The sequence below is a fragment of the Primulina tabacum genome, chromosome 12 (genome assembly GCF_025594145.1).
Source record: "Primulina tabacum isolate GXHZ01 chromosome 12, ASM2559414v2, whole genome shotgun sequence".
In the NCBI taxonomy this organism is placed as follows: domain Eukaryota; kingdom Viridiplantae; phylum Streptophyta; class Magnoliopsida; order Lamiales; family Gesneriaceae; genus Primulina; species Primulina tabacum.
In genome coordinates, this window is record NC_134561.1 from 37,656,001 (window position 1) to 37,682,296 (window position 26,296).

At 37.3% G+C, this 26,296-nt stretch overlaps 4 protein-coding genes across 4 annotated transcripts; 3 read left to right on the top strand and 1 right to left on the bottom strand.

Annotated features, from left to right (window-relative positions):
* Positions 1-1,103: 1,103 nt before the first annotated feature.
* LOC142520683 (calcium-dependent mitochondrial ATP-magnesium/phosphate carrier protein 2-like) lies at positions 1,104-4,984 on the top strand. The gene is given in 5 exon segments (XM_075623774.1): positions 1,104-1,833; positions 3,610-3,848; positions 3,851-4,385; positions 4,495-4,585; positions 4,717-4,984. Coding segments are annotated over 5 exon segments (1,527 nt in total). The 5' UTR covers positions 1,104-1,364; the 3' UTR covers positions 4,910-4,984.
* Positions 4,985-6,024: 1,040 nt separating this feature from the next.
* LOC142520853 (uncharacterized) lies at positions 6,025-7,725 on the top strand. The gene is made up of 4 exons (XM_075624003.1): positions 6,025-6,181; positions 6,263-6,396; positions 6,481-6,765; positions 7,601-7,725. Exons 1-4 carry the CDS (start codon positions 6,164-6,166, stop codon positions 7,617-7,619), a joined length of 456 nt encoding a protein of 151 aa, XP_075480118.1. The 5' UTR covers positions 6,025-6,163; the 3' UTR covers positions 7,620-7,725.
* A 1,405-nt stretch (positions 7,726-9,130) lies between these two features.
* On the top strand, positions 9,131-12,370 carry LOC142520131 (calnexin homolog). The gene is made up of 6 exons (XM_075623127.1): positions 9,131-9,336; positions 9,427-9,496; positions 10,388-11,508; positions 11,601-11,672; positions 11,754-11,867; positions 11,975-12,370. The coding sequence occupies exons 1-6, from the start codon at positions 9,241-9,243 to the stop codon at positions 12,116-12,118; spliced, it is 1,617 nt and encodes a 538-aa protein (XP_075479242.1). The 5' UTR covers positions 9,131-9,240; the 3' UTR covers positions 12,119-12,370.
* Positions 12,371-14,362: 1,992 nt separating this feature from the next.
* LOC142521505 (ribonuclease TUDOR 1-like) lies at positions 14,363-22,349 on the bottom strand. The gene is made up of 17 exons (XM_075624710.1): positions 22,085-22,349; positions 20,909-21,063; positions 20,355-20,435; positions 20,127-20,243; positions 19,943-20,047; positions 19,598-19,804; positions 19,273-19,488; positions 19,092-19,199; positions 17,924-18,094; positions 17,638-17,835; positions 17,229-17,573; positions 16,876-17,106; positions 16,613-16,798; positions 16,466-16,543; positions 16,190-16,384; positions 15,205-15,582; positions 14,363-14,911 (listed from the first exon to the last, which is right to left on the bottom strand). The coding sequence occupies exons 2-17, from the start codon at positions 21,047-21,049 to the stop codon at positions 14,723-14,725; spliced, it is 2,946 nt and encodes a 981-aa protein (XP_075480825.1). The 5' UTR covers positions 21,050-21,063; positions 22,085-22,349; the 3' UTR covers positions 14,363-14,722.
* Between the last annotated feature and the right edge of the window lie 3,947 nt (positions 22,350-26,296).

Here is a 26,296-nt window from a genome sequence, read left to right on the forward strand (position 1 = left end):
AACTTTTAGGCAAAAACTTATGTGAGACGGTCTTATGGGTCGTATTTTGTGAAGCAAATATCTTATTTGGGTCATCCACGAAAAATTATTACTTTTTATGCTAAGAGTATTACTTTTTATTGTGAATATTGGTAGGATTGACCTGTATCACAGATAAAGATTCATGAGACCGTCTCACAAGAGACCTACTAAAACTTCTATGCACATTTTTTTCAAACATGTTTGAACCTCCAAAAGCTTTATTTTAGCGCCCCAAGACTTTTATCACTCAAACCAAGAGACGATACTTATAATGAATTATTCTTAAATAGTATTAGCTACTTTCCACACGCGGTACGTGTGTGTACAGTTTTTTTATAATTATCGAGAGATTAAAATAAAACTTGACAAATTATCAAGAGACTAAGTGCTATTTGAATTGTTGTAATTAAAAAAATAAATAAATACAAAAGTGTTTGTTGAAATTAAAAATAAAAATAAAAACAAAAGTGTAATATATTAGTATAACATAAGGACAAAATTGAAAAATCAAAAAACAGACCAAGACACCATTTTTGTCTCTATTATGGAGATTCTTAATAATAGTAATAAATAAATATAATATGAAATTATTATATTTAAATACAAGATATACAGTGCAATAGGGCAGAGATATATCATATAATATGAAAAATTATATTTGTGCTCTTATAATTTACGTCTATTTTTTTAAAAATTCCGTTGTCGATAAATTTATAGCCATGGTCGATTAATAACATTATTTTTTATTTCAGTTATTTTTATTAGAGTACTAATATAACATCGGAAGAAGATAGTTAGTCATATAAATATATGATGTGACGTTGAAAATCGTTGACATATCCAACGATACTTATTAATCAAATAAAAATTGAAAAAAATGTAAACTAATAAGTTAGAAACTGTATTGATTGATAAATAATAATCACATAATATAATATAATTATAATATAATATGAGTTACATAAATAAAAATATGATTTAAAAAATAGAATTTATACATATATTTTTTTGAAAAAAACAAGGCTTATATTTGAGAATTCAAACTGTCCACGTAATAGCTATGCTTATTTTGAATCTTTTGGTACCAATTCGCCTCTCCATAAACCGGAGCTCCAAATAGCAACCCGGGTCATTTCCTCGGGTCTTCCTTCGAGAAGATCCTCCCCAGATATTCTCCATTCCTTCTCCATTATCAAACTCAATCTTCATTTTAATACACACAACAAGCAGGCAACCCAGCTCGCTCCACAGATCTGAAGAACACCATATTTTTTCGTAGCATGCAGTGAGAAAAATCCCCTCGATTGTGTTTCCATTGTGCTAACTTTTTGCAGATATCATTTATGTCTGGGGTAGTGTCGAGGAATGCGAATTCCCAGGAATCAGCTGCAGCAACAATGGATACCGGGCAGAAGGACCCGAAAAACCGCCTCGGACCCTGCAACCCGGTCGCGAAACCCGGGCCCGTGTCGCTGGATCATGTGCTGTCCGCCTTGAGGGAGACCAAGGAGGAGCGGGACTCGAGAATCCGGACTTTGTTCGGTTCCTTCGACACGAATAATGTGGGGTATTTGGATTATGCCCAAATCGAGAAGGGGCTTTCGGCAATGCAAATCCCCGCGGATTACAAGTTCGCCAAGGAGCTGATCGAGGTATGCGATGCGAATCAGGATGGGAGGGTTGATTATCCGGAGTTTAGAAAGTATATGGATGACAAGGAGCTGGAATTGTACAGGATTTTTCAGGCGATTGACGTGGAGCACAATGGATGCATTCTACCTGAGGAGCTGTGGGAAGCTCTAGTCAAGGCCGGTAAGTATATTTTCTCTACTGTGGTATTTTGCACCTTTTTCTGTAAAGAATATGATTGATTGCATTTGAGAATTTTTATTTCTGGTTTGTAATTTAGATATAGAACAGTAAATATTGGAATTAATTTACGATGGCATGCAAAAATGTGAAATTCCTGAAGTTACTTCTTGAAAGGTCTCTCGACTGAAAGTGATCTGAATGGTTTTCCAGTACTGAGAATTATGTTATGCTACTTTGCGCCAATGCCTTTCTAAAATTGTTGATTGGTGTATCCATCCCCAGCTATCCTCTTTGTTGAAGGCATGCGTTGATCCTTAGTCTTTGCATAAAAATCTTAGCCATAGAAGCAGAGGCATGTGTTTTATTGTAGTTATGATGAAGTTCCGTTGCTTGTAGAATGCCACTTCAACTACGCAGAATTCATAGTAACACATTAAGATTTGTGCTTAAATCAATTATGATGTGGCCTTCATTGTGCTGTAGAAAACATAAACAGCGCCAAATCAAGATGACCTTGGATTATAATATGCAAGCTTGTTGTGTTGTCTACTGATTTGGAAAAATTGTTGCGGTGAGGTGATGCAGACCTAGCTTTTTTATTTTTTAATTATCTATTTTGTATTGTGCTGACCATAAACCTCCTTGCCCTGGTTTGGGAGCTTGGCACCTTAGATTTGTAGATACACTCCTTTTGTGGTGGAATTGTGGCGTTCATAACGAAGCAAGTGTTTATCACAAACTACAAGATGTTATTAATTGTCTGTGTTTGCTCATATTATTTTTCTTTCTTTTCGCTCGAATCCAGGTAAGACACTATATATTTCAATACCTTTTTCTTTCCCCTGTGTTTGATGGGAGTACATGTCATTGGAGGCCTTGGTCCTTTCCATTTTTCTTGCTTTCTGGAAGAATTCACATTCTATCTTTCCTCTTGTGGTCTATTTTACATATTTATTTGAAGCGTGAGTCGCATAAGGATCATAGTTAAGCGTGAGTCGCATAAGGATCATAGTTACTATAGAGTTTAGGCGCAAAGTTCAAGGCAAGACGCGCGGCATATTGAAGTGGAGTGCTAAAGGAAATGATTTTATAGAATATAAGTATTTGTAGAGAATTTTATCATTTATACTTTAGCAAAACAGCATTAAAATTAAAACTTTAGTCTATTAACGGAAATGAAAAGATGTTATCTTGCATTCCATTTTGGATTTACTAGGCTTACAAATAAGGTGTTCTTGAGCCTTAAAAGAGCACCATGGCTTGAGCTTTATGGTTGAGGTCTGCTCTTGGATTGTATCTAGGTGCAAGGGCTGGGCATTCCCGGAGCTTTGAGCCTAGGTGCATGCCTTATGGGGTTTAATCATTATTCTGAGTTTTATATCACATAAAACGGTTCTTCATTTTTTTTAATGTTAAGTAGGCGCCTTGGACTGCAATTATAAAAAGCGACTAATATCTCCTTCATATGTTGATACTTTGACCTTTTTAAACTAATTGTTATGGTCCCTATACTAGCTGTCTTTGAATGATAAAGTTAGTCTATATGACTATATCTTATGGATGGTTGGTTAATGCTGTTTTCTTAGTTATCCTTTTACTCATTTATTTAGTTAGTATTGATTTCTTTGCATGATTAGCATTTGAAGTCCTGAGAATTTTCTTAATGCTTGTGAGTAGTCTTGTGTCAGCTCTTTGATGAATCCTTTTGTAGTTCTGATTTCTTGGATATTTTTGGAATGTTTTCATCTTATAAGCCACAGCAGCTTGTTTTTGCAGGGATAGAATTTGATGATGACGAACTTGCCAGTTTTGTTGAGCATGTTGACAAGGACAATAATGGAATTATAACTTTCGAAGAGTGGAGAGATTTTCTTCTGCTTTATCCGCATGAAGCTACCATAGAAAACATATATCGATACTGGGAAAGGGTATATCTTATAGATATTGGTGAACATGCTGTAATTCCTGAAGGCATCAGCAAGCATGTTGATGCCACCAAGTATTTAATTGCGGGAGAGGGGTTGCTGGAGCCACTTCTCGTACCGCGACGGCGCCACTTGATCGCCTTAAGGTTGTTTTACAAGTTCAGACTACACGTGCTTCAATTGTTCCTGCAGTTCAAAACATGTGGAAGGAAGGTGGCCTTTTAGGTTTTTTTCGGGGTAATGGGCTAAATGTGTTGAAGGTTGCACCTGAAAGTGCCATCAAGTTTTACACATACGAAAAGTTGAAGAATATCATTGGAGATGCCAACGGGGATGTAGGAACTGCGGGTCGACTTGTTGCTGGTGGGTTGGCTGGAGCTGTGGCACAAACCTCTATCTACCCAATGGATCTTGTCAAAACACGGTTACAAACTTATGCTTGTGAAAGTGGGACTGTTCCAAATATTGGGAAATTATCAAAAGATATTTGGATTCAGGAGGGACCTCGAGCCTTATATAGAGGATTGATCCCGTCTCTTCTTGGAATTATTCCTTATGCAGGAATTGACTTAGCTGTCTACGAGACCTTGAAAGACATGTCCAGGAAATATTTTCTTCAGGATGGTGGTATGTTGTTAGCTACTTCTCCTTTTCTATTTGATTGGATCAAGTTAAGTCTTCGTTTCCTCAGATGCATCACCATTACTGAAAAGGTTAAAATTTAAATATCATGCAGAACCTGGCCCTCTTGTGCAACTCAGTTGTGGGACAATTTCAGGAGCCCTTGGAGCAACCTGCGTTTACCCACTACAGGTGGTAAGAACAAGGTAATGCACACAAAATATAAGCCATTTTTGTCCATTGGCGAAAAATTTTGGCGATAGAATCATAGAAACCAGTATTGTCCATGCATCAGAAAACATACCTTGTTTGTATTGATTGATGAGTTATTTTTCAGAATGCAAGCTCATCGTGCCACCAAAGGCATGACCGACAATAGCATGTCAGGTGTATTCTTGAGAACATTTCGGATCGAAGGTTTTTGGGGCTTCTATAAAGGTCTTTTTCCAAATCTTCTCAAAGTCGTACCATCAGCCAGCATCACATATCTGGTTTACGAAGCCACAAAGAAGAGACTGGATCTTGATTAGGCGTTGCTATGTCTCTACTAGACAGCTGAAATGGAGTCGACGATGATGATAAATTAATTAACTTTGTAAACTGGCGATCGGTTATTCTTGGGATTATACTCTAGATTTTGATTCTTGCTTGAGATAGCTACCATTACATGGAGTTATCTACTAGGGATTGACTTACTAACTAGTTGAGAGATGTAAATGTGCCTCTGTGTTGAGTGATGATACTAGGTGATTGTTGTAAACTTTTGCCACAAAGGTATACATGTGCACAACAAATACCAAACCTGCGGAACTGTCATTTTTTTGCTATATTAATAATATACTGTTGAATTTTCCTATGATGTCTGAAGTTGGGGAAATGTGGAGGAATGACTTTGTTCAAACATTATTTTTGGAAAATAAGTGTGTTCGAGTGTATACAAAACACATTAGATAATTATTATTTTTTAAATAAATGTTTGACCAAAGAAAGATTATTTTTTGCCATCCACAAGAGAAAAGAGGGCACTGATGATGTATGTTTTTTTTTAGCTAACTTAAAGAAAATTTATTATCTTGATTTTAATCTGTTTATATTTGACAAAAAAATATTACTTGTCTGTTTTTTTTTCCATCATTTAATTTTTTAATTATATATATAAAATATCCTTCTAAAATTATAAAAAATTCATCTTTATTTTTTTTAAAAAAATAAAAATTTATATTAGTAAATTCATAAAGAGTGGGTCTTTTGTGAGACGGTCTCACGAATCTTTATCTGTGAGACGGGTCAATCCTATCGATATTCACAATAAAAAATAATAATTTTTCATGGATGACTCAAATAAGAATTTCGTCTCACAAAATACGACACGTGAGACCGTCTCACACAAATTTTTATCATTCATAAAACTATCTTGTTCCGATAAACTTTATATGTATTCTTGATTTTTTTTTTTTACAATCATATCATTTATAAGATGACATATCATGTTTTAATTTTTTTTTAAGAATTTTGAACATGATATCTAATATTTTCACACAAAATATAGATATCAATATAATATAATATTTAGTTAATATATAAGAAATTTTTTTTAAAGAAGAAAATATGAGAGTTTGGAATCTGGGAATGTACGTGGGGCTTCAAGAGTGTTCCATAACAACGCTGTCCCGTTAGCTTTTCGACAGCTATCCTTTTCTCCTCCATTATTACTTTATTAATCTCATCTCTCGCAGCTATAAATCAATCACAAGACTCGAATCTTCTACGAAGATCGGAAAATCATGGCATTTCGAGCTGCTGTATGTACTTTACAAGTCTCCGTTTTCTTTCATTAAAAATTCTGGAAGAATGAAATATGAGTTTACTTCTTGTTCTTGCAGGCTTACTGGAAATCGATGGCTAACGAGTTACGAGGGAGGTCGAGTTTTACAACGTCGACTTCCCCGAAACTGAAAGCTTATTATGTTGATTCTCCCCATTTGGTCCAGTCTTCTCCAGGATTCATCAAATCCAAGTAATAATCATCAAATATATATACATACACATATACGAGTGAACTGTCAAGAATTTGTTTTTTATGCGGTTTATGCCTGAACAGGTTGCCGAAGGGTGATTTCTTTCCGGTCTGCGTGGCCCTGGGGATGATAGCTTTATCCGCCAGTTTCGGGGTGTACACGGCGCTGCATCAGCTGGGGCGTGCTCCCAATGTGTCCGTCCGGAAGTCGAGGCGGGAGACGTTCCCGGAGGTGGCGGAGCCGGAGCACGTGGCGGATGATGCTGATAAGTTTGTGAAGCAGTCGTTTTTCCGGAAGGTGGCCCATATCCAGCACTCCGATCGCCAAGAAATCTTGTCGAATCCCATCGGTGGCGATGTTTTGGCCAGGTGCGTGCTATGTTATTCACGTCAAGTTTTGGTCCTTTAAATAATAAAATATAAAAATAAAAAATAAACTGGACATCGATGGAAATTTTTAAAAATTATTATAATAAAAACTATGAACAAGATAAAAAGAATTTTATTATAATATTTAACGTATACAGTGGTGTACAATCACTTATTGTGTTTTTAAAAAAACACATTCTCCCTTGATACAATGGAACAAAAAACTTCCCAAATATTACCGAAGAAAAGAGCTACCTCAATGCCTCAGACATTTGGTTGTCAAAATATTGAATAAACGACATCATTATCTATATGAATAATATCTTTATAATATGATAGTCTGCAAATCTCGTCGTCATCAGGTGAGTGAAATCTAACCCTTTGACGAGATCACCAGATTATGCCATCCGACCCATTGTCGATTTTTTTGCTTTTCTGATAATTACTAAAATTATTTCCAAGATAGAGTTCAAGACTAAAATTAAAATTTAATAACATTATTATAGAAAAAATCTAATTATCTTTAATTAGGTTATTACCGAAATTAATGAATTGTTTCCATCGAAATAGTTTAATTTTGTCCATTTACTTACAAACGGTCTCACGAATTTTTTATCTGTGAGTCGGTCATCCTTACCGATATTAACAATAAAAAGTAATACTCTAATCATAAAAATTAATATTTTTCATTGATGACTCAAATAAAATATTCGTTTCACAAAATACGATCCATGAGATTGTTTTATCCACGTTTATGCTTGTACCTGCGTATTAATCAATCTATTGTTCGTCGTTTGGGCTTATCAGAAGCTTGTGTGTTTTTTTAACTATGCAGGCCTATGCGTGGGGAGTGATTGAAAGATATTGGAGTGGACCGAAGGCCCTATGGACGGACATATGGGCTTTTCACTTCACTTTTCTTCTCGACAATATTGTACATTTACCTGTAACATATGTGGAGGAATAAAATGCAAAATCAGGATTTTTATTATCTTTTAATTCTAATTAAATTAGTATCGTGTTGTATAATATCATCTTTTATCAAGTTAGTTTTTGTGGGGTTTACATGATTTCGAGTCTTATCTTATTAAATTATATAGACACGGTTTATGACAAAAAATTGTGTGAGGCGGTCTTACGAATCGTATTTTGTGAAACAGATATCTCTTATTTGAGTTATCCATGAAAAAATATTATTTTTTATTGCGAATATTGATAGAATTGATCCGTCTCATAGATAAAGATTCGTGAGATCATTTCACAAGATATCTGTTCAGATTGATTTGTTTTATGAATTGTTAGATCTTTTGACATGACATATTATATATTTTATATTAAATATTATGTAATATCGTCTCATATAATATATAAAAAAGAAGAAGAAGAATAACGTATTTACATTATTTAAGAGTTCTACGCGTGTAGTATATTATACATGATTTTTTATTAAAGGCCAAGAACAAGAAATACTAGAGAGAAAAAGATAAGGTGTAACTTCGAGTTGTCAACTATATATTATATGGAAATGGTAAATTAATTCACGTCAAATAACATCAAAGATGTTGGTTTCAGAACATTTAATGTTTTTTCATTCGGAGAACTAGTTGGGTTGAAAATAAAATTTTAAAATAAATATTAGTATAGAAAAACAATTAAACATAAAAAATTATACAAAAAGTTATTATTTGAAGAAAATGTTAAAAAAATTGGTGAGATATACACTAATAGATGAAACGAGATTTATATATTAAAATAAAAATATGGTTTTTATATATTAGATAAGAGTATCTCTTTTGTGAAACAATCACACGAATTTTTATTTGCGAGACGGGTCAATTCTACCGATATTCAAAAAGTAAGACATTTAGCGTAAAAAGTAATATTTTTTTATGGATGACTCAAATAAGAGATCCGTCTCACAAAATACAATCCGTGAGATCGGTTCACACAAATTACTATTAGGATAATATTTAATTTGTGTAATTTAATAGTAGATTTAATTGACATATAAGATTGATCACAAAATCTCTTGAGACTGATTCGACTGATATTTTACTCAATTTATAAAAACATATTATTTTTATATAAATCATCATAAAATATACACTTAAGACGGTAATATTATTATTATATATATATATATATATAAAATATAATATAATATATATTCCTAATCTTAATATTAATAATAACAACGGGTGTACCCGAGATCCGGCGCTGGAGTTACCAGATTTTTTTCCACGTAAAACGTGAGACGTGGCCGGGTTTCATTGGTCCACTTCTCGTGGCAAGAAAATATCATTGGTCGAAATTACGCGATTCCATTTGTTAGCCAGATCTATATAATTACACATAAATAAACTCTCCTTAGTATCCATTTTGCACTCTTTCGAAGATTTTTCAGCTCGCCGAAATTTTCTATCCGTGTTGCAGATTTCCATTCCTTGTGATCGGTGTCAGATTTTTGCTCGTACGATGGAGGATCGGAAGCGGAAGATTTGGATAATGCAATGTTTGTTGCTGTTGTCGATCGGGTGCTTCGTCTCCCAGCTCCGCGCTTCTGATGATGTGGTGGGTTTGGGCGTAATTTTTATTAGTGCTTGTTGAGGTTTTGGTTTTTGTTGGATCTGTTTTAGCTTATGAATTTGTGTTGTTTTGCAGAAATTCTACGAGTCGTTTGATGAGAAATTCGAGGGGAGATGGGTGGTTTCTGAGAAGGAGGATTACAACGGTAAGAGTTTATCGGATCTGCTGCTATTGTTAAATTAGTCGATGATTGGTTTTTTTTTTGTTTTTATACGGTTCAAATTTGTGTTTGCATATGGAGATTGACGCGCGTATTATATTTTCGGTGGCTTTTGTGCTTGGGAATTTTACCTCTCTTCGTGTAGTTTTGCCACTTTTCCTTCTTGTCTGATTTAGAAATTGTAAATGCGTTATGGTTGTGATTGTGGTTGCTTTATTATTCTGAGATAAGGGTTAATTTGTTGTCTCCGTGCGAAAGAACTAGCTTTAGGAAAAAGATTGCTAAGGGATGCTTGTTTTAGTTCTATGAACTGTTCAGAGTTTTCATATAGGGGTGGGGAAATGAAAGCAAGTTGTGTGCTGTTGGTTGAACATCCTTTTATATTTCTACCGCTTACTTTGTATGGTTACAGAAGCTTAAGAAATTAATTATTTAATTTATCAAGCATTGTATTTTAAACTTATTATTAAAAAGAATCACAGTGAAATATGAAACTTGAACTCTAAAACCACATTCACCCGGTTTCTGTATCTGTATTTTCGTATCTCTATTCAAGCATCCTTTTATAAAACAAATGATGCTATTCGTTATTCTGTCTACGCTAGGCAAAATTATTTGGTTAATTGTTTCGCCTAATCAGGTCTTCAGGTGACGCATTTTTTTCTTTTAAGGTAAAATTGTGGTTTTGAAGTTCTGTTGATTGTTATTCTTTATACCCTTATTGGCCTACCAAGCTTTATGTTTTGAATTGTCTAATTGGTTATTTTTTGGCAAATGGATGTATATGCAGTTCTTAATCTCTGAAATTATGGCATTTTGAGGAAATTTTTTTTGATTTTCAATGTTCCTTTTTGCACTCCTTTGATATGTTCTCAGGTGTGTGGAAACATTCGAAGAGTGAGGGACATGATGATTATGGGCTTCTTGTGAGTCAGAAGGCCAAGAAACATGCCATAGTGAAAGTACTTGAAGAACCTGCTGAACTCAAGGATGAAACAGTTGTCCTTCAGTTTGAGGTCCGCCTCCAGGAAGGCCTCGAATGTGGAGGTGCTTATATCAAATACCTCCGCCCTCAGGATGCTGGATGGATTCCCAAGAATTTTGATAATGAGTCACCGTACACAATAATGTTTGGTCCTGACAAATGTGGAGCCACCAATAAGGTTCACTTTATTTTGAAGCATGAAAACCCCAAAACTGGAAAATATATTGAACATCATCTCAAGTATCCGCCATCAGTGCCATCGGACAAATTGACCCATGTTTACACTGCCATCTTGAAACCAGATAACGAGCTGAGGATATTGATTGATGGTGAAGAAAAGAAGAAAGCTAACTTCCTTTCAGAAGAAGACTTTGAACCGTCACTTATCCCACCAAAGACTATCCCAGATCCTGATGACAGGAAACCTGAAGATTGGGATGAGAGAGCGAAAATCCCAGACCCAGAAGCCACTAAACCCGAGGACTGGGATGAGGATGCTCCAATGGAAATTGAAGATGAAGAAGCTGAGAAGCCTGAAGGTTGGTTGGATGATGAACCTGAGGAGGTTGATGATCCTGAAGCTACAAAACCAGAAGATTGGGATGATGAAGAGGATGGTGAATGGGAGGCACCAAAAATTGACAACCCCAAATGTGCAGAGGCTCCTGGATGTGGGGAGTGGAAGAAGCCGATGAAGAGGAATCCTGCTTACAAAGGAAAATGGCAGCCTCCGCTCATTGAGAACCCTAACTACAAGGGTATTTGGAAGGCTCAACTAATTGGAAACCCAGAGTACTTCGAAGTGGACAAACCAAACTTTGATCCAATTGCAGCAATCGGCATTGAGATCTGGACAATGCAAGATGGTATATTGTTTGACAATATTTTGATAGCCTCCAATGAAAAAGTTGCACAATTGTACCGAGAAACAGCATGGAAACCGAAATTTGACGTAGAGAAAGAGAAACAAAAGGCTGAGGAACCAAGTTCAGATGGGCTCAAAGGAGTCCAGGTAATTATGGAGTCTCACCGTATTTTCCTGCCTTTAACAATTTTCGTATACACTGGTTTTAAACTGTGCATTCTACTGTTAAATTGTTTCAGAAAATCGTGTTCGATTACCTTTACAAAGCTGCAGACCTTCCCTTCTTGGGTGAGCACAAGGTCAAAGTATTGGTAAGTTGTCCTATTTACCTGGGTTTTAGTTCTGTCTTTTGCAGATTTCAGATTTCTAAGACTAGGCTCTTATCTATGCAGGACCTGCTTGAGAAGGCTGAGAAACAACCAAACCTCACGATTGGAATTCTCGTCTCCGCCGTTGTTGTCATCTTCACAGTTTTGTTGAAACTCATCTTTGGTGGAAAGAAGCCTGTGAGTTGATTTCATTAATTATTTATTTTGCATCTCTCGTTTGCTTTTATTATTTACTAATCACTAATATGTTCCTCTCGTGTGTATGAATTGATTGTCGACTTTAGGCTAAACCAAGTACAGAGGCTGAGAATACAGGTGTTGCTGAAACCTCAAATGACCAAGTGACCTCAGAGGAGAAGGATGAGCAGAACGACGATTCCTCTGCAGATGCTGCTCCTCGGCGAAGGAGCACAAGGCGCGACAATTAGGAAGCCAGATGGCATTGACGATTTCAATTGTCCCCCTAATTTAGGGATCTCGAAGAAAAAATATGCACTGCCAGCCATTGCTAGATCACTTGTTTTTTTCCTTTATTAGGTTTGTATGACAGTGTATAAGAGAACATTTATTGAGATGTGTTGTTTTCATACTTCTACTTGGATTGGATTTGACGTAGAGGAAATTTTGAAGGCTATAATTTTGCTTTAATGTATCTCCTCACTGGGGCATGCTTAATTTTATTCACTGTTTTTTTATTATTATATTTGTTACTGTCAAATGTGTTGCTTAAATTGAATTAAGTCATTGAGATAAATTAAGTAATTGAGAGTTATATATATGAATTTTGGTAGTTTTTTTAGTTAGTTTTTGAACTTGAGGAAGATTGAATTCTAAATTTTAGCATGATATCATAATTTAAATATATCGTTATGTTTTCTTGCTTTTGTTGTCATTGTTTGACGTAAGAGTGTTAAATATTTTACGTTGATTGGATTGAAAGTTTTATATATGAACTTGAAAATTTGAGTGTAAATATGGATGACAATGAACCCTACCACATATAAAATCTGCCCCAATCTGAGTGGGTCTGGAATTTAAGGACCGGGTCTAGACCGGCCAATTGGTTCAAAAGCGTGATTTCACAGGCACAGTTTCATCGAGGTATGAAAGGATTGAACCAGAGCCGAGGTCTCTCGAGCTTTGTTAACTTCCAACTCCTCCTTAATGCTTTGAAGTCGGCCAATCCACTCTTGGAGTGTTTTTGAAAGAACATTCGGGACTGCGAGCGGTTTTACACATGCTAATTTGTTTATAATTTATATTATTGCGTTTAATTAGTTTTTTTAAAGAATGATACGAAATTTCTTGGTCGTTACTTGCGATAGCTATTCTTTTTGTTAATTTATTATTAAATGTTATGTTTGAGATGTAACTTTAATGAATATATTATTTTTTTTTGGCATGTAGTAACTACTAACTAGAAGTGAAAATAAAATATGATTAATGGGTCTAACCTCTGGGTTCTGGGGTGGGTTTGAGTACGGGTTCAGTGTTTTTATTTTTATGGGACATGTTTTGAGATTGGCCAAATCTGTTTTAAACCCGTCCCGTTGTCATCCTTAATCGTAATCAGCTAATGTCGTCTAGTATGAGACACTAGGAAAGGCTGTATGGAAAGACTGGGGGGGGGGATCTCGTCCGAAAATGTCCCCAGCAGGCTAATCAACTTCTTCTTGCAACTAGAAAAGGATCCAACTCGGATTTTGTTTACTTAATTCCTAAACATTTTGTTTCTGCTGTAAAAAAAAAGACCTTTTTACAATGTTAATGAAATTCCACCTTCAACAATATAAAATAAATCACACACACACACACACCAGTGCCCACAGTACACCCCTGAGTGATGTATCTTGGGAGGATGTTTACTTGCATTTGAGTCGAACTCGACCAGCTAAGATTGAAAATTCTTATATTGAACTCGACTGGAGTAAATTCTGAATAATTAGTTCGAGATTAACAGAGTATCAACAAAAATGATTCTTAGTATCTATGAACACTAATATATTCTTTAGATGTTTCGAATTCGGGTACAAATGGTGAAGGCATCAAAGTCCAATCTTGACTCTACGGGGTGATCAAGCTACTTGTGCCGAATCCGAAACGAGAATCGGGCATAAGTGCTGTTTGCACCGCTCCGGAGAGACTGTACATCTTTTTGTTCGTTGGGGTCATGTTCTTAAATTACTGAAATTTTTGAAAAAATAATGAACCTCACATTTATCAATAATTGTCTATCTTTAAATGGATTATTGAGATAATGACCTAAAAATAGGAAAGATCTAAAAGTAACTTCTCATTTCTCCTATGAGCCAAATACTTGGAGAAAAAAATATAATTTGTGAAAGGGGTTTTTTTTTTGTATTTATTTTTGTATTTGAATGAGAAAACTGTATGTATGTATGTATATGTATGTGTGTGGGGGTTGGGGGGGTACACATATATGTATATGTGTGTGTGTGTGTGTGTGGGGGGGGGGGGGGGGGGGGGGGGGGGGGGGGGTTTGTATTTATTTATTGTATTTGAATGAGAAAACTGTATATATATGTGTGTGTGTGTGTGTATATATGTATCTATGTGTGTGTGTGTGGGTGGGACAGAGATAAATAATCAAATATAGCAGGGACTGCAATTCTTTTCTTGTCTATAGTATTAAATCCTAGACACAGAGCAGCAACGCAAATACTCATTTTCATGGTGAACACTGTTGATTTCAGATGACAAGTGCTGGATCAGTAGATAAGCAATACAGGAAATAAAACAAAAAAAAAATCATTTCAAATGTGATGCAAACAAAAATCCAAGACAAGTTGGAGGTCAAACCTTATTATGAGTCTAAACTTTAAAATACGAATCAAGAAAAAAAAATTCAAGCAAAATTCTTCTCAACTACCAACCAACCAATCTGTCATACTGGCGGGATTTATGTAACTTTAAACTTGTCCTCTATGTAACTTATCATCTCTGCTTGAGTCAAGATTTAGATTCATACCGGAGCCACAATAATATCGGTACAGGCTGAGAAAAGCAATTGTTCACCGCTTTCCGGCAGCTTTGCGGGCAGGTGGTGCCATATCCTCATCGTCAGATGCAATATCTCCGTATTCCCACATTGCGAGTCTCTTCTCACGTGCTTCTTTCTGGTATATTTCCAAGGCATCCAACACCTCTTGTCTGTCCTTGGGTTCCCACCTACGCCTTTTCTCCAACCTAGCAAGTCCCTCCTGACAAGTTTACGAATTTGGTCATGATCAGAGTACAACCCTACTAATAAAACTCTACCTATTCTAAATCATGATAAGCACATGAAAAAAAGATGATCTGCAGCACGAACTTGAAAGAGATAACTAGTCTTTTCATGGTTTTCCATTAAATTGAGTTTAAACCAATTCCTTGTCATTGAGCAAGGAAATAGGAACTAATTCTTGATTGATAGATGATTGATCATTCACAATATTAGAGCATAAAAATATGAAGAACTTGAGAAAATGCTTCCAGAAAGAAGAGTCAGTTGAACCTGCAGCATGATCGCGTTTATACTGATATCAGCTTCTGTGTCGATCAAGGTGACCATAAATATAGTCCCAGTTCCTTGTCCTTTCACTTTTCCGCCTGATGTGTCCTTTTCTTCTATCAAGGCCCTAAATTCTTTTGGAGCACTTAATAGGTGTTCGCTCAAACGAACAGCCGCTTCTTGGCCATAGTCATCCTCCAAGCTTGGAACCTTGACAAATGCCAAGCTGCAAAGCTGAGCAAGGCCTGGGGCAGAGGATACTGACGAATCAAGAGGACGCAAATGACTGAAGGGGACGTTTTCTTGATTTCCATAGTCAATGTAGAACACCTCAAACTTGTCATTTGCAGATTCAACAGCACCTCGAGGAGTGTTCACAATCTTCGAAATTTAAAATAACGAGTTAGAAAAATAGAAAAGAAACAGTAAAAAATTATAATTTTCATGGTGAACACAGGGTATATTTATAACTTCAATCTACTGAAATACCCCGTGTATCATGGACCAAACCCAACTAAAGAAATAAAAAATTTCATGTCAACATGTGGTTATTATAAGCTGCCAAAGAGAATCAGTTCAGCGGGTATAAAATATTCTTTCTATTTTACTAATGACATGTTTAGCACTCAAAAAAAATTTTGTAGACATTTTTCCAGGTTTATTTTTAAATAAATTACTAAAGATTTATAAATTATCAACAAAAACCAGCAAGCAATAATAATCACAAATGACGTCGAAACAGCAACCAAAGCTAGCAAGCAAAAAGAATTTCAAGGAATATATAATCATTTTATTATACCATTAACATATTTCCAAGTCAACTTTAGAACCACCGTCCAGTCCAATATATTTCAATTTCAAAAGCTTTGATTCAAGTAGTACTATGAAACTTACAGCAAGTAAACGGGATGAATGATATGAAATTGTTATAATATTCATTAATTATCTTCAACAAATCTAAAGAGCATATACATGCATAGCATCTTACCATTGCTCGGTTCCAAGAATTATCCGCACTAAATTGAGACAAAACAATATCCCCCCTTTTAGGATTGAAGGCCCCAATTAAAGGAGCATCGTGAAGGTTTAGAGAGGCAAGCTGCTTCTGTATAGCAGCCACCTTCTGATCAGAAACCGACTGGACATAGAATTTACCAGCTCCCAGGACTTCGGTAACCACAACCTAACAAAGATCACGTGGATCAAAAAATTCCCATTAAAAACAAAAGACAAAAAAGTGTCAGCATTTTTAAGGCCCACATACCTTGATCTCTTCTTTCTGCCTTCTTTCAACAGCTGAACCATTAGAAACTTCCTCTCCCTCCACATGATTCTCCCATATCTGCAAATTGAAAATATTAGGAATAAAAGATGCGAACAAGGATTGTAAGTTAAACCCTAGAGTACTTACCTTCAACTTCTTTTGTTTTGCTGACTGCTCAGCTTGAGCCAGAAGGTGAGCATCCTGGATCCTATCCATGCCAAAAGATTGAAGCTTTGCCAGGCCAGCTTCCAGAAGGGGTATTGACATATTGGTTCTGGACTCCCATAGGGTTCCCAAGAAAGTTCCGGTTTTATCAACACTTTCTACTTCAATCTAGAGCAAGAGATTATAAAACACAGTTAGGTATGAAAGCAAAATCCTGGAATATAATAAGACAAGGACAACACTACCTCAACATCCCTCTGCATTATTCTCCTTCTCATAAAGGAAATAGCTTCTTCAGAATAAGGCTCTCCACGACCAGGACATCTGACCCCAGATAATGAGAAAGCAATGCTGCAGGTTGCTTTGGGAATATCGATTTTAAATCGATGGCCACTAAGCACATATTCAACAACAGCAGTCATCCTCCCACTGCGTTGCAAAGATGGCAAGAAGTCTTTCGCTTTCTTGGCAGCAGCCTGAGACAATTTCAAATACAAGGACAGAAAATCATTTGTTTCAGTAATTTAATTAATATAAACTCAACAAAATTTATTTATTATATAGTAGTATCAGCAATTCAATATTGCAAAATACTAACCGTTAGCAGGTCAGTTACATGCCTCACAGGAGGCTCTTTGGCGGAATGCATACCCTTCTTCCCAGCAATTGCACGAGATTCAGCAGAAAGAAGGCCATCGTAATGATTAGATCTCTCCTCAAAATCACGATGCCTGACAACAGTGGCAAAACCACGAGCTACTAATAGCTCGGCAATATTTGTCCCAGCCTGCTGACTTCCCGTTCCAGATGCAGCCTCAATCCCATCTTTGGTTGGAAGGAAGACAGATCCAAAATCCATAACTCTCATTTCAGTTGCTCCGGATGAAGCAGCAGTCCCATCAGCCAAACTAACCTTCCTAGAATACTCCATCGCAACATGCACCTGAAGAAAGCAGTTAATACAAATATGGTGCAGGAAACAGTGTATCAAAAGTCAAGAACCATACTTGACGGCCAATTAAGCGTGTTCTCAGAAATTCCTTAGCATCACGAGCATAGGGATCAGGTTTTTGATCTTTACGAGGATTGCCCATTTTAGGACCCCTTATGCTTGAAAGATTGACTCGTCGCTCTGCAGATGGATCTCCAAACGGCAATGAGTCATCAGCAACAATGATACAATCCCCACTTACAACTTCAATAACCTGCATAAGTTCAAAACTAAGTTTCTGCGAGAAGGGCAGGAAATATAAAATCGAGAAGAGAAAGGTGTCAACACCAGGAGTGACTTACTTTTCCTGTAAAGTTTTGGTCATGAATGGCCTTCGAGGTTGATGCAGGGGGAACATAGTTAGTCCACATTCTTAACCGGGCCTTCTTCGCCTGAAGCTCAGCATTCTTCAACTTCCTTCTAGCATCATCTTCCAACAAGCTTGCGCTCCATTCCACATATTTAGCTAAACCCTGTAAAATCATAACAGGAAATTCTGAGGAATAAGTCTTCGGAGCAAAATAGTTAATGTATGTCAGAGAATGTTGCAAATAATTTAATTCGCCAAAACCTGCAGAAAAAAACAAAATTTAAACCAAAAAAACAAATGGATTTTGTTTATTTTATTTTTGGTTTAAAACAGTCATACTACTGCACACTGAATCATCTCCGACGACTAATTCATCAATAGGCAGTTGACTTTTACAATATCAAACTAGTTATCATCAAAATACGAGTAATAATAACAATGAGTGTTCAGAAAATAAATAAAAACTCATGTTTTGACAAAGCATTGACGCATGTGCACAACTGTGTCAAGTGACAACACACACGCTCCATTCTGATTCATCACATTTATGATGAGAAAAAAGCACCAGATTGTCATTACAAGCACAAATGATATCTGTGTACCATAATCAATTTTTTTTATAGTTTTATTCCAGTTACTGTCTCAATTAGGGATCGATTTGGTATGAATATCTTTCAAACAGTAATTTAAAATATAGACTAAAGAGTAAGCTAGAATGTTATATTGATCTACTGGTTCAGAAGCTTGTTTCAGGCATCAATTTGTCCCATCATGCTCTATAGAAAACATTGAGAGAGTTGAGCTCAAGTAAGTTCATAATCTAATCCAACACGTTGGTTTTTTTAAAAAGGGTCATAAGTTTTTCATTTTACATTTTCGAAAAGCTCCAATGCCATTTGTTTATAATTTATTTCCAGTTACTATCTCAATAAGGGATCAATCGGGCACAAATATCTTTCATCCAGTAACTTAAAAAATAGAATACAAAGCATGCTCGAATATTATCTTGATCCACTGGTTGGGAAGCTTGTTTCAGGCATCAAATTCTCCGTCGTGCACAGCACTACATAAAATCTCATGAGAGTTGGAGCTCAAATAGGTTCATAATCTAATCCAACACATTGTTTTTTTGACAAAAGGTAATAAGTTTTTCATCTTACATTTTCAACAAGCTCCAATGCCAATTCTTTTGCTGATTCACCATCAGGATAAAATACCGAGCCAATTAAATTGCTAAATTTGTCAACACCCTCTAATACAACCCGGACCTGTAACAATTTGACAAATACATAATAGTTACAATTTTAAGAGATTAAACTACAAAATCTCAATGATACTCACATCTCTGTGCAACACACGAGTCTCAGTAAAATGTTTGGCTTCTCTACCAAAGGGATCTGGAGGAACTTCAACCATGGATGCTGAAGAGGCAGCAATTCTCTTTGCAGATGTCAATGGGGCAGGAGATTCTGCCACTGAATCTCCATTTTGTTCAGTCGAGGCAGTGTCAGTTCCAGTGGCAGTTTCCGATGCAGCCCTCCTACCCGCAGATGGTGCCTGATGGAAAAATTGCAGTTGCGAGAATTAAGATCGGGAAACAAAGAATGGCATAACAATTGATTAATAAAACTTTGATCATATTTGATCATTCAGCCAGGTTCAATACCTGAACCCCAGCAACAAACACTTGGACATACTGAAACTCTGGAAGCAACTGTACACGAAGTGTGGTTCCATCACGGACGTGGTCCACAATAGCCTCCAAAGGACTACCTCTATTTGCGGCCAAGAGAGCCACAGCATCAAAACTGCCAGGATCACTCATGGCTGATGGAGGCAGGTTCCTAACGGAAGCCTCAGCAGCGCCTGGTACCTGAATGCAGCAATGATGTCAAAATATTTTATAACAAAATCAGAAATCAGAAACAACCTGGAGAAGCAGCATCAAAATTCATCCACGTAAAAAAGGTGATTCAATGAACTAATCTTCACACTGATAGTTAAGACATACCCTGCTCCAGCGACCCACGCCTTGCTGTTTGGCTTGGTCTTCGAGCCGAAGCAACTCTGCTAAATAAGGACTGGATTCTCCTTTCTGTTGACCTACATCTTTAACCTGCAAGTGAAATAAATAACATAACGCAAGGCTTAAACCAAAGAGAAACGCTAGAAACTCGAACAAGAATAAAAAAAACCTTCGCCCAGCCTGCAGCGACAACGGTTAAAGCCATATTGTTGTTGTCTCCAAGGAAAACAGTGCCGAACTCCCGATTTATGGATGCAACAGTGTAATCCACTTTGAAAGTGACTTCCTGTCGGACATTAAGGCAAAATAAATGTGTCATCTTTTCCAAGAGACTAAAACATTAGGTCCGAATGATTAGTACTTCTTAAAAAGAAACAATAATTAAAGTATATCACACCTTTCCAATACAAAGCTTCCTCAGAAATTCTCTGCTGTCCCATGCAAAAGGCTCATCGATACCACCTCTGTGTGGTGCACCCTATAAACAGAAAATAGAACTGATGGCCACAATAAAAGTGTAAAATGAAAACTTATTCAAATACAACCCAGATTAAAAAGTCACAAAACCAAAATCCGAACATAGCTACAAATATGAAACCCTCTTAATAAGAACTGCAAGAGAAAGTCAATACAACCATGAGGCGCTCTTATTGTCGAAATTTAGTGGCTCCTAACATAACAAAGTTGCACTGGTTCATAAAATAGCTAGCGGAATTCATCTCTAATCAATGGATCCCCTAAGTTGAGACAACAGGGCACACAAATTTATTATTTATTTTCAAATGTTCATGCATGGATGTCAAAAGAACCAGCAGATTGCTCTCCTATTCCCCTAAAAGATAATATAAAACCTTTATCACAAGCGTAAAAATCAGACGGCCAGGATATCAGGAAAAATGATTTTGTCCAACCAAGAGTAAATATGAAGGTTTCCGCATAATCTGAACGTACCAACTTTGGAGCCATTAACGATGACAAAGTGATACTCCTCTCTGGGGGGATCTCAGCCTTGGAGTTTCCCATTATCACCAAGCTGTCTCCGGACGGAACAGCTTTAACTCTTCCCCTGTACCATGCAATTGGCGACGCCATTTCAGCAGCGAAGTCTGCAATAACACAACCATTAACCAAAGGTGAGCACCAAAATCATTATATAGCCTACAACAAACCAAATTCATACGCGGTACGCCTTCCAGAACACAACATGGATAAGAAAGACGACATTCACCGTGCTATCAGCAGAATTAAAAAATGTATGTTTTCCATATCACATAAATTTAAGCACAAAAAATTTCAACAGTAGCGTCTTTAATTGCTTGCCCCGTGACCCAGTCTAAATTAGTCCCAGCCAACTCTAAGCAAACAATCTAAGATCCACAAACTCGTACAACCAGATATTTCACGGTTCCGCTGAAAAAAGAAAAAAGGTGGGAAATAGATCAAACCTTCACTTATTAAACAAAACCAAATGTAATAGTTTCGTAAAAATAGTATCCTCGGCTCACGGCAAACGGGTAAAAATCTATTCTTTGGCCGTTATAGCTGACGATAACGGGTAAAAATCATATCTTTGACCGTTATCGCTGATGATAACGGTAAAAATCATATCTTTGACCGTTATTGCTGATGATAATGCCTAAAAGAAGAATTTTAATGAACCTTAATCATAAAAATGAGCAAAATATAGTGTAGTTTTTTGGGTTTCTTTTTTAGAACAAGCCATCCATCTGCATAAGAAAAAACGCAGAAAAAGTCGCTGTTCTTCATAAATACATAAAAATCACCACATTCTTCAGGCCGACTCAAACCTGATCAATTTTACCAAAAGAAATCATATAGCTATCAGTTTACACAGACTCAAAGACTACCGTTTCCACACACACAAATATTCAATTCAACAAAAACACACGGAACAAGGAAAAAACACAAACACGAATCTAAAAGCAGATGCAGCCACATAACCTCACAAATTCACATCGAAAGAGAGAGATCCGTCACTCAAACATCAACGATCAACACAAACTACACACCAAACACACAAAAAATCACAAATCTTGCGTAATTCACTTGATCCAATCACATGCATATCATTAAACATGTCAAGGAACAGAGATCTGAAAAAATTACCCAAAAAAAACCGAAAATTCGATGCGGCCGAGGCTTAAGGAGATTGGTAGATGCACAGAAAGATCGAACCGATCCAAATGCTGTTCAACTACAACGAATGCATCAAAATTCAATCAATCTTCCAAATGAAATTCCGAAAAAAAAAATGGATCTTTTTTTTGATAATTTATCAGGAGAGGAACGAAATTTGAGATGTCTTGTCCGTGAGAGAGAGCTCCGATTGCGTACGGCGGATCGGAAAATACAAAGAAGTCGATGCGAATGTCATTTATAGCTGAAATCGAGGAGATCTGCATAGAACTGAAAATAACCTCTTTTTAGTATAAATTTACTTGAATGCCATATCGGTGAATTGGATTTTGTTCTGCTTCAATTTTTTCCCCCGAATTTATTATTTATTTTACAAATATTTCTACGATCAGATAAGATTTCAGTATTTGAAATTATATTTTTAAAAATTTAAGCCGATTTATTTAAATAACTCAAGATAATATACAATCTAATTATCTTGTAGGTGGTGAAACACATCATATGTACTATCCCAGAAAAAAATAGGAGAAATAAGTAAGTATATTTTAGAGAATTTAAACCGCCGTGATAGAACGTCGAACAATTTACAACTTGTTCGGATAAGAGATCAGTATATCTTTTCGATGCGATATCCGATATATGATGTGATGATATATATTTTTTTGAACCTCACATATCCAAATAAATTTTGAAACCTTAGATTTTGCATCATGATATTATCCAGTGTTCTAAAAAACCCGATTAAGCGGAAGCTTGAAACTCGACAAAAACACTCCGCTTCGGAGAAAAGCGGAAAAAAATGATTAAACTATAGTTTGACCGAATTAAGCGTAATTAAAACATTTAATTAAGTGTGTTTAAGCATAATTAATGACATCTATTTATTTTTAAAATTTTTTATTTTAAAGGTATGTATTTTTATTTTAAAATAATAAATTAGGTTTATAATTTAGATTTTTATTTTTTTAATTTTAATTATAATTAAGCATGTCTGATAATGATTTGACAAATATTTAGCATTTTTTAATATGATTTAGTTGCAAAAACAAATAAAGATTGCAATTTTAAGATTTTTATGATTTTATAAATATGAAAACTAATGCATCAACTTAAATTTATCATATTTATGTATTATTTTATCTCTTTATTGGTTTGAGATAACTGCAATTACATTAAAAATAAAAAATATTTTTTCACACTTAAGTTTGTGCTAATTTCGACATCGGCGCTTCAGGGCACTTCACACTGTTTAGAACTTTGATATTATATTTATGCTAACATGAACTCAATGCGCTGCCATTCAATTTTTTAAAACTAAAAAGATAGAAGAGAAAATAAAATGTATGGAGTTGGATGATTAAATGATATTTTTGAAATTGTAAACAATTTGACTAATATACTAAAAATTAGTTATTCTAAATATAATAATAAAAATACTTTATTGTTTAGGGTGGCAGTTGGAAATGTGAATTAATGGAAATATACTGATTTTAGAAAAAGCAAGCAGTTGAATGTGAAAAAGGAGATTAGATTTTAGCCTAAATCGGAAGAGATACTTTCCCCCTAGCTTTCAGTCTTTTTAGTTTTTTAAGGGAAATCTAATCATTAGAATAACATCAATTGCTATAAATATGTAGACATTACTTTTGAAAAATGAGAAATAAATATTTTATCGAAAAATTTTCAAGATTTATGCGGTAAATGTACATTTCAGTTACAAAATTGATTAGATATCTTGTAAGACAGTCTCACGAATCTTTATCTGTGAGACGGATCAACCCTACTGATACTCACGGGAAATTTAGGGTCCGATCCACGCAAGCGTCACTAATCCAGACACGGGCTTCAAAATTATCCTGGGCCTGAAATCACAAATAAGACCGTTAGGAGGGGGCCAGGAGGGTGTCCCGGCGTAGCCCCTCCGACGCTCAAGTCAGAGACTGAGGATATATGGAGGGAGCAGCTAAGGGCGCTGCTGAAAATAATATATTGAATCCAATAATCATACGCTCCAACCTGGTATTTATAGAAGAATACCTGGGCTTGTCATGGGCCATTCACCTGTGGGCCTTAATGATGGGCCGGGAATTTGGGCTGGATCTTGATGGGTTCATTCCTGGATATCACCGGTCTCCCCCTCCCGAGTCGAACTGAATCGTAGGTTCAAAGTTCGATTGATTGCGTTGTTCTCGGTTTACAACACGTGAGTTGTGCATTTTCTTCCAGCCCTCCGCCAGTCTCCAAAAAGTTGGAAACAAATCAAATATCAATCCTAGCACCGCTTCATCATCACCTCGCCGCCTGCACGCCAGCCCCAACAGCGTGCGTCCGCCCTTGCGCGCCTCGCCCCCTCGCGCGCTCGCCCGGCGCCCTTGCCCCGCGCGGCCGCACAGCTCCCGCGCGCCACGCCCTCACCGAGCTCGTCCGGCGCCCTGCCGAAGCACTCGCCCCCTCGCGCACCACGCTCGCCTGCTCGCCTGGGCGTCGGCTCGCCCGCGTGCCACAGGCTCGCCCTCAAGCCCTCAGCCATGCCTTCACCCTAGCGCCTGCTCGCCAGCGCCACGCCATGCCACGCCACGCCAGCTCGCCCGCACCCCGCAGCTCGCCCGCCACTCCAGCTCGCCCGAGCACCAGCTCGCCCCTAGCCCCTCGCCTGCCGCTCTAACCCTTGCCCGCCAAGCGTCTGCTCGCCGCGCGCCCGAGCGCCACACGCCAGCTCGCCCGCGCCTGGCAGCTCGCCCGCCACTCCGGCTCGTCCGAGCGCCTGCTCGCCCCCGCCACGCCACGCCAGCTCGCCGAGAGCCTGCCTGCCCGCCACTAGCTTGCCCTCGCGCCACAGGCTCGCGGTCGATCCCCGTAAACTCTGCTCCCCGTGAACATCTTTTGTTATCGACTAACCAAATAAATTTTTCTCTTCCCAAACTTTGCTCATCTGTTAGGCGATGCCTTAGCAGGAAAATAAAAACTCAACATCTCCACCCTCTAACTCCTCTGCTAGGTGACACTTTAGCAGGAAAAATAAATTTAATTCTCCTCATCCACTCTTCTCCTCTGCTAGGCGATGCCTTAGCAGGAAAATAACATTTTTCTCCTCCCAAACTCTGCTCCTCTGCTAGGTGATGCCTTAGCAGGAAAATAAAAATTCAACACGCCCACTCTCTAACTCCTCTGCTAGGCGATGCCTTAGCAGGAAAATTAAATCAACACCTCCACCCTCTAACTCATCTGCTAAGCCGGGCCTTAGCAGGAAAAATCAAACTCTCACCTCATCATCTCATAACTCCTCTGCTAAGCGGGGCCTTAGCAGGAAAATAAAATCAACACCTACACCCTCTAACTCCTCTGCTAAGTCAGGTCTTAGCAGGAAAATAAAATTCAACTCCTCCATCTAACTCCTCTGCTAGGTGATACCTTAGCAGGAAAATTTAAATTCAACACCTCCACCCTCTAACTCCTCTGCTAGGTCGGGCTCTAGCAGGAAAATAAAATTCAACTCCTCCATCTAACTCCTCTGCTAGGTGATACCTTAGCAGGAAAATAAAATCAATACCTCCATCCTCTAACTCCTCAGTTAGGCGATGCCTTAGCAGGAAAATAAAATTCAACGCGCCCACTCTCTAACTCCTCTGCTAGGCGATGCCTTAGCAGGAAAATTAAATCAACACCTTCACCCTCTAACTCATCTGCTAAGCCGGGCCTTAGCAGGAAAAATCAAACTCTCACCTCATCATCTCATAACTCCTCTGCTAAACGGGGCCTTAGCAGGAAAATAAAATCAACACCTACACCATCTAACTCCTCTGCTAAGCCAGCTAAGCCGGGCCTTAGCAGGAAAATAAAATCAACACCTCCACCCTCTAACTCCTCTGCTAAGCCAGCTAAGCCGGGCCTTAGCAGGAAAATAAAATCAACACCGCCATCCTCTAACTCCTCTGCTAGGCGATGCCTTAGCAGGAGAATAAAATTCAACGCGCCCACTCTCTAACTCCTCTGCTAGGCGATGCCTTAGCAGGAAAATAAAATCAACACCTCCACCCTCTAACTCCTCTGCTAAGCCGGGCCTTAGCAGGAAAATAAAATTTTTCTTTTCCCCAACTCTCTCCTCTGCTAGGCGATAAACTTAGCAGGAAAATAAAATTTCTCCTCATCCCCAACTCCGCTCACCCCCTAACTCCTCTGCTA

What these genes read in the sequence shown, in the direction of transcription:
- LOC142520131 (XM_075623127.1), top strand. Translation starts at nt 9,241, where the DNA reads ATGGAGGATCGGAAGCGGAAGATTTGGATAATGCAATGTTTGTTGCTG. An exon ending in ATGGGCTCAAAGGAGTCCAG is followed by an intron (nt 11,509 to 11,600) that starts GTAATTATGGAG and finishes AAATTGTTTCAG; the next exon opens with AAAATCGTGTTCGATTACCT. An exon ending in TCTTTGGTGGAAAGAAGCCT is followed by an intron (nt 11,868 to 11,974) that starts GTGAGTTGATTT and finishes TGTCGACTTTAG; the next exon opens with GCTAAACCAAGTACAGAGGC.
- LOC142520853 (XM_075624003.1), top strand. An exon ending in CCAGGATTCATCAAATCCAA is followed by an intron (nt 6,397 to 6,480) that starts GTAATAATCATC and finishes ATGCCTGAACAG; the next exon opens with GTTGCCGAAGGGTGATTTCT.
- LOC142521505 (XM_075624710.1), bottom strand. Translation starts at nt 21,049, where the DNA reads ATGGCGTCGCCAATTGCATGGTACAGGGGAAGAGTTAAAGCTGTTCCG. An exon ending in CACGCTTAATTGGCCGTCAA is followed by an intron (nt 17,574 to 17,637) that starts GTATGGTTCTTG and finishes TGCTTTCTTCAG; the next exon opens with GTGCATGTTGCGATGGAGTA. An exon ending in GGCAGAAAGAAGAGATCAAG is followed by an intron (nt 16,385 to 16,465) that starts GTATGTGGGCCT and finishes GATCTTTGTTAG; the next exon opens with GTTGTGGTTACCGAAGTCCT.